This window comes from Chinchilla lanigera, unplaced genomic scaffold, assembly GCF_000276665.1.
Source record: "Chinchilla lanigera isolate Chin_1 unplaced genomic scaffold, ChiLan1.0 scaffold00018, whole genome shotgun sequence".
Lineage (NCBI taxonomy): Eukaryota > Metazoa > Chordata > Mammalia > Rodentia > Chinchillidae > Chinchilla > Chinchilla lanigera.
The window spans coordinates 13409505-13416683 of NW_004955419.1; the positions used below are offsets into that span (position 1 = coordinate 13409505).

At 53.7% G+C, this 7179-nt stretch overlaps 1 protein-coding gene across 2 annotated transcripts in view; it reads right to left on the reverse strand.

Annotated features, from left to right (window-relative positions):
- Col27a1 (collagen, type XXVII, alpha 1) overlaps positions 1–1614 on the reverse strand; it is a 122113-nt gene extending 120499 nt beyond the window's left edge. For both annotated transcript variants that reach the window (XM_013513271.1, XM_005382644.2), the window contains exon 1: positions 1544–1614. In XM_013513271.1, the coding sequence (XP_013368725.1) occupies positions 1544–1599 (56 nt within the window). In that variant the 5' untranslated portion in view covers positions 1600–1614. The remainder of the gene's footprint in view (positions 1–1543) is intronic.
- Between the last annotated feature and the right edge of the window lie 5565 nt (positions 1615–7179).

Consider the following 7179-nt stretch of genomic DNA (forward strand, 5'->3'; position numbering starts at 1 on the left):
GGCGCCCCAGCGGGCGGGCAGCGCAGCCGGGAACCCTCGGGCGCCCGCGCCAGGCCCATGATCCCAGGAGTCCGGGCGCCGCGCTCGCCCCTGCCTCGCTCTTTTTCTGCTTCCAACGAAAAGGAAGAAGCCAGAAAAAAAAAAGAGATGATCAAACTTTGGAGGCGGGCCGCTGGCAGTCCCTGGAGACAGAACAAGGCCGGGCGAGGGCGCGCGGAGGGCGGTGGAAGCTGCCTCCCCGCCGGCCTGGGGGAGGAGAGGAAAAGGAAGGATTTGGGGGAAATGAAGGCGATTTAAAGTCTCGGCCCGCGGCAGCTCTCCACCTTCCCTCCTCCCCGCGCTGGGCCGCCCTCTGCTGCCCCTTGCTGCCCCCTGCCGGCCACAGCCGGGACACAGCCTCCGCCAGCCCGCGACAGTCCTGCCGGACACCCGCCCCCTCCTCCGGGTTAAGATGGTGCAATGGATTCACCCAGACAAGGGATTGCCCAAGAATGCGCCGTGATTGATCACAGCTCTGAGATGAGGAGCTTATGACTCGTGAGACTGGGGATTTTTGAATACGGGGGGTGGGGGGAGTGAAAGGAGGCAGATTCTACTCCTGAAAGGACCCCAGAGTTCCAAGGACAGAACTGGGACCGGGACTTGGTGTCCAGACTCCCTCCACAAGCAGTGTCTTAATACCTAAGCCCCACCGAAGAGTGAGCCCCGAGATTCACAGCGCCCTGGAGAACTTAGTGGGTTGGTGTGTTAAATGTTGGTCACCTTCCTCTCCCTTCTCCTTTAGGTCGGAAATGAGGATTTACCCCTCCACCCACACCAGAGCCCACCAAAGACTCCCGGGATTCCACTCTGGAGCGCAAAGCCGCACATCCTGACTGGCAGCAAACACCGCGCAAATTCGCTCGCTCGCTCTCTCTCTCTCTCTCTCTCTCTCTCTCTCTCTCTCTCTCACACACACACACACACACACACACACACACACACACACACGCACGCACCATGCAGTCCTGAGACTAAACCCCTCTCATCTCCACCTCCGCGACTCCTGCACGGCAAACAGACGGACACTTATTCGCTTGTGCACACACACTCTCACCCACATTCACGCTTCCTCCATACTCCGACACACTCACATGCAGGTACAGCTATGTGTTCTTGGGCTCCCCCGAAACACACCCTGAAACAAGGGGATTCTGCACACACTCAGATAAATGCATGCAACCAGTGCTTACACATGCACAAAGGCACACTATCCTAGCTAGACCCCTCGAAACACACACGTTGCACATACGCACTCTCACGTGTCCACACACCCCACCGTACGCCCCAGGCACACACATATCCTCACAAGCACGCAGCTCTCCACCAGTGTCCACCACACACACACACACACACACACACACACACACACACACACACACTGTCGCTCTGTCTCTCTCTGTCTCTGTCCCCCGCCCTCAGGATTATACCCACCGCTGCATACGCGCACACCTTTACGCACACTGGAGTACTCCCAGAGCTCCAGGCGTCCCCGGGCACTTACTGGGTCCCTAAGTGCGAGGCTGGCCGGTCCGTCCTTCCACGGGCACCTAACGGCATTTGTATTCATGGGTCCCCGCAGCCCCGGGCTCGGGCGCGGGGGCGGGGGTGTGTGATCCCCTTCCCTAAATGGGGCCCGGGCTCGCAGAGCACAGCGGCACCGGGAGGGGCATGGGCGCGCGGGATTGCGCTGCCAACCCGGTCCGGCAGCGCTCGAACTTCGGCCGCTCTGCGTCCTTGGGCTCCGGCGTGAGCTCGGGACGCTGGGGGCGGCTCATAGGTGCGGGGGACGCAGCGCCCGCCAGGCCTTTTGAAGTCTCCGCTGGGGGCGGGGAGGGGGCGCTGAAGGCAGCCTTTTAAACCGTGGCTGCACGCGGGCTCTGTGGAGCAAGGTGTCTGGTTTCAGCAAACTTTAGGAAAAGTCCCAAGCCAGAGGGGGGGAGGGAGCCGCATAGCTGTGCGCTGTTTCCTGCAGGGGGCAGAGAACCCGTGGCTGCCAGGAGGGAGGCCTGGCGTGGTGCTGGGACCCGCAGGCGGCTGGATGGCGCGCTCAGTCACCACCACCAGCACCACCCTCGCTTCTCCACATCTGACCCGAGTTCTTAACCTCCACCTAGAGGCATCCCAGGCAGTGTGGGAACACCCCTAAACTGCAGCTTGCGTGTGTTTGGTGCTGTCCTTCTAGGGAGAGGGGCCGCCAGTTTTTCTGGGTTTTTCAGAAGTCACGGCCCCCGAAAGTTGAGAACTCCTGTCCAGTCACAGCCCATGTTTTTTGAGCCACGTTCTTTCTCTGGGCCAGGCACATCCTGTCTTTGTTTATATTTTTGTTATTTTGCTCATGCTGGATTTTTCGCGTTCGTTTTCGTGCTTTTAAAATAGTGCATTAAAATATTATATATATTGTTCAAGGAGGGTTTTGTTTGGCGCCCTGCTAGGTACCTTCATTACTGAATTTTTTCAGCATTCTCTAGTATTCTGCACCTTCACTTGCCTCCCTCTAGTGTAGGTGCTGAAAAGCTCTGTGCTAAGTGCTACCTGTTTAAAGAGACTCGTCATTATTTCTACTTACAGAGGTGAAAGCTGAGAGAAGCTGGTAGTGGTGGAGTGAGGTTTGAACCTGGGTAACCTGACTCTGGTCTCAGCATCTGGCCATGATGACCCAAATCCTAGCGGTGAATGGGTTCTGAGGAGATCCCTGGTAGCACGCCCAAGCTCCCCTGACCGGCTGGCTGCTCTGTCCTCCGCTCATCATAGTACACATCATGCTGCTGTCATTGTCAGCTCTGCCTCTGTCCCCACACCCAGCATGGAACCTGGGACACAGTAGATGTTCCAGCCATTGGTAATTTAAATAAGCTTTTTTTTTTAAATAAAATTTCTTCAATATGAGATCTTATAAGGCTTGGGAAAGAGGGAATTTCACTAAACGAGGAGGGACAAAGAGATTTTTGCTCGTGGTTCTGCCTTCTGGGCACTTACAGGTTTGTAAGGTGGACAGAAGATGAGCACAGCAAATGGACGGTGACGTCAGACACCGCCATATCATGGAGAACACCCTGGAATAGCAGAAAAGAAATGCAAGGCGAGTCTGATAGGTAAGAGATAAGGATCGTTTGAATGATAAAGCAAAGGGATGGAGAGAAAGCGAGGAAGGCTCCCAGGAAGAGGTGGCATCTGGATCCTAAAGGATGCATTGGCTAAAACCACAGCCACGCAGGAGGACCGTCTACAGTGCAAGGACCATAAAATTGCAGGAAGGTGCAGGTGGATTTCAGACAGGTTTTGAAGGAAGACAAAGGGGAACCCAGTGGAGAAACCACCCATGATGTGTGGGTAACACCATATGACCACTCACCACAAAGCCACTTCCAAGGCTGGGGCAGCAGGTCAGTGGCTGAGCAGCAAGGCTTTTCCAAATCTTCCCCCAAATCAGAGTGCCGAGGGTAAAATGGTACCAGAGATTGCGACTCCAGAGAGCGCAGTCCAGAGGACATCGGGAAAACTCTCAAGAGCTCAAAAGGACTGAGGACATTCCCTCCTGGAGCCTCACTCTCTCCCTCTGTCACAGAGGTGCACCAGAGGTGCTTGTTCAAAAGGGGCTTTGGAGCTTGGGAGTATGAGGCTGTTATTCCACAGTATGAGCAGTTGAGTACATGCTCATCGAGTATTCAGGGCACTGCGCTGGGTGGGGAGGAACACCCAGCCCATGGCCTCCCAGGAGCTCGCAGTCAACTGCAAAGAGATGTGGACCCTGGTTCCAGGGAAAGGTCTTTGTTTCCTGCTTCTGCTTCTTCACACCCAGTCTTTCACCACAGAGGTTCCTGGCACAGAGCTATGACGAGACATGGACAGTTCTGATGGCAGTTAGGTTCTGAAGAACACTGAGCCATTGCCCACCCTGCAATGGGCACAGGGCATAGGGCATTCACTAGGCAGCCATCAGATGGCCAGCTTGGTGGGGCAGGAAGCAATAAGCCTAGAAGCTGGATGGGTACTGCTGCCGGACCTCTGCAGACACATCAGGGGTGAGGCAAAAGATGGAAATTCCTGGCTAGTGGGGAACTCAGGGACTACAGTTTTCTGTGTGCCCAAGCAGAGCAGCTACAAACCCACTGCTCTCTTGACATGTGGTGGACTTGAGAGAAGCTGTCAATCTCAGGAACATCACTGGTGGGCACATAGTAGGTGCTCAGTCCATGTTTATGGATGAACCACTAGGTGAGCTCAACCCAAAGAACAGAGATTGCGCACTGCCCAGTTGTCTATCACTTTATGCTGTTTCTGTGGACCCACTATGTGCCAGGCTGTGCTTCCTACTTTTGAAGGGCTGTGGTTTGAGGAAGGAGGTTAGCAGGAGACAGACAGGAAGTCTTTCCTCAAATCATGCTTATTTCACTGGTTCTACAGAACTGGAAGGAGACCTAGGGTCCCACATACCAGTCTCCAGCCTCCCATTCCAGGGTCTACCAGCAGATAACTGTGCTTTCATAGTTGGTTCCCATCCAGCAGGTGGCATGGGATGCGCACACACATCCAATAGCACAGTCTCACTCCCAGGTCATTCAACCAGTGGGGAGTCGCTGTAGTGTACCAGGCACTGCCCTGGGTGCTGGCCACAAGCAAATGCAAGCCATGGTCCCTTCTGGGGGGGTGACCATGTTTGCTTCCCAACACTAGCACAAAGCACAACACCTGGCACCTAGGAAGTCCTCCACAAATGCTGAGCGCATAACAGAGTGAATGAATGAATGAAATGAAAGAATGAATGAAATGAAAGAATGAATGCATGAAAGTAGTGTCACCAGATTAGAGCAGGTGAACTCTCCCTGTCATCTGTTCCCTCTCTCCCATGATGATGGGCCCAGCCTTAGGGGCCGCCAATGCCAATGTACTGATGAGCATAACACAAGGTGTCTGTCTTCCCGGAGGAACAGTACACTTGATAACCAATCTGCTGGAGCATGCCAGGTTGTCAGCAGCACCCCATAGCACTAAAAGCATAGCGGGACTTAGTGGTCAATGGGCAGGGCTGTCCTGAATCAGCTCAGAGGTAAGGCTTCTCCCAGGAGCTGCTGTTTGAGTAATGGAGAAGCCAAGCACAGGGGCACAACAGACTTAAAGACAGCAGGGGCATCAGCTGGTTCTCACTTCCTATAAGTCTTTGATTGATATGTAGACCACAGTTTCCTTGGAAAGAAGCAGTTAGGGCCCTTGTTGTTGTTGCTGCTGCTGCTGCTGCATTCCCAGCATCCAGGACAAAGCACTTCAAAAAAGTACTGCCCCACTCCCACCCCTCCAGGCCCAAGAGAGGTAGCTGGAGCCAGCACTGGCTGTCACCATGGCCTCCAGGTCTCCTAGGGCTTGGCCTCTGGCCTGGCAGCTTCCAAGACTCCAAGACCACCACAGATTGAATGCTGAAGCCCAGACAGCTCCCTGCATAATCCATGAGGCAGAATTCTGTGGACACATGGTCCTACTGTCCAGGCACTGCAGACCATGTCCCCTGGGCCCTCTTCCTGTCCCCGGTCTGCATATGCTTCCTCAGGGCTGGGCAGGTGGCAGGGAGTTCTGAGACAGCCAAGGCCCACTTTGTCATGGTCGCTACTGACCCAGCTATGGGATCCCCAAGAGAAATTCAGACCTGGGAGAACCTGCAGATCTGCCAGGTCCAACTTCAATTGCCTCATGTCACAGGTGGTTAAATAAGGCTCCGAGGCAGAGGGTACAATTGTCTCAAGGTCTCACAAAGACCCTACTCACCTTTATTTTTAACTGTAGAGGATCCAACTTGTCTCCTCATCCTAGAAGAATTAGGCCCACTTTCCAGACCTGAGACCAGGCCTAGTTTTAAGACGCCTAGACTCCGACATGTGTCTGCAAGCCGTTAGTATTGAATTCTGGGCCTCCCCCAGCAGTCGAGAGTGGACACAAAGCAGTCAGTGAGGGCAGACACTTTTCAAGCCATGAACTCCGAGGCTACTTCAGCTTGGAGTGTTCTTCCTGGTCTTCCTCACTGGTGTCCACATCAGGGTTTCCACGGCTTGGATGCACCCTGCCCCCCTGGTACCTTGTACATCATTTCACATTGGTGTAAGTCGTAGTCTCACACTGCTCGGTTAGAAGGTGCTCATGGATATAGCTGTGTATTCTCTCCCTTGAGTCCCTCAGTAAACATCCAATGAACAAAGAAGGGGAAGACCGGTGAAGGAAGGAGAAAGGACAGAAAGGCAGAGGGAAGGCAGGCTGAGAGTCCTCACGGCAGGACAGACACTGTTTCATCTTGGCCAATAGAATTCCATCTTTGTCCACCTCTTTCCAGGGGCCTCACCCTTCATGGACACTGTGTCACTTCCAAAACCCATGGGTTGCTCCTGCTTGGACAAAGCCCACCGTGGTGTCCTCTTCCTTTGGCCAGTAAAGGGTTTGGACATGGACATGGAATACAGTCTGGGCACAGAGATGTGAAAGAAATCATACATGCAGGAGTCTCCTGAGAAAGTCTTCCTCACTTTTACGAACAGATGCAGATGTGTGGCTAATTCTCTTCTCTCAGGACTTAGGGGTGTGGGACATGCTATGTACTTAGAGATGCTGCAGACAATCACATCACCAAGATCATACTGATCTGATGACCATCAAGAACCTGTTTGGGGCAGTAGTGTCCCCTTGTGTGGAGCCTTTGTGAAGTATGATGCATCCTTTCAGTCTATCTGGATCGATGCTACTGGAGATGTCTCTTCTTCTGTCTTTGTGGCTTAAGAGCTTGGGTCTTAGTTGCTTCTCATCACTGGGACAAAATACATGACACCCACCCTGTAAGGGAAGAGAGGTTTATTTTGGCTCACATTTCAGGCCATAGTCACCTGGCTCCAAGGCAAGACAGCAGGGCAGAGGGGCATGGAAGAGAACTGCTCACAGCATGGCAGGAAGCAGAAAGAATCAAGGGAGGAGCAGAGGAGGGAAATAGATCCTTCCAAGTCACTCCCACAGTGGCCCCCCTCTTCCAACCAGGCCCCACCTCCTAATGACAAGTGGGCTAAAAGCCCCCATAAGCCAGTCACCTTCCCCAGGTCCCACCTATGATCACATGAAGCTTTAGGGAACATCTAGATATAAACCACAATAGCCTGTGCCTTCATG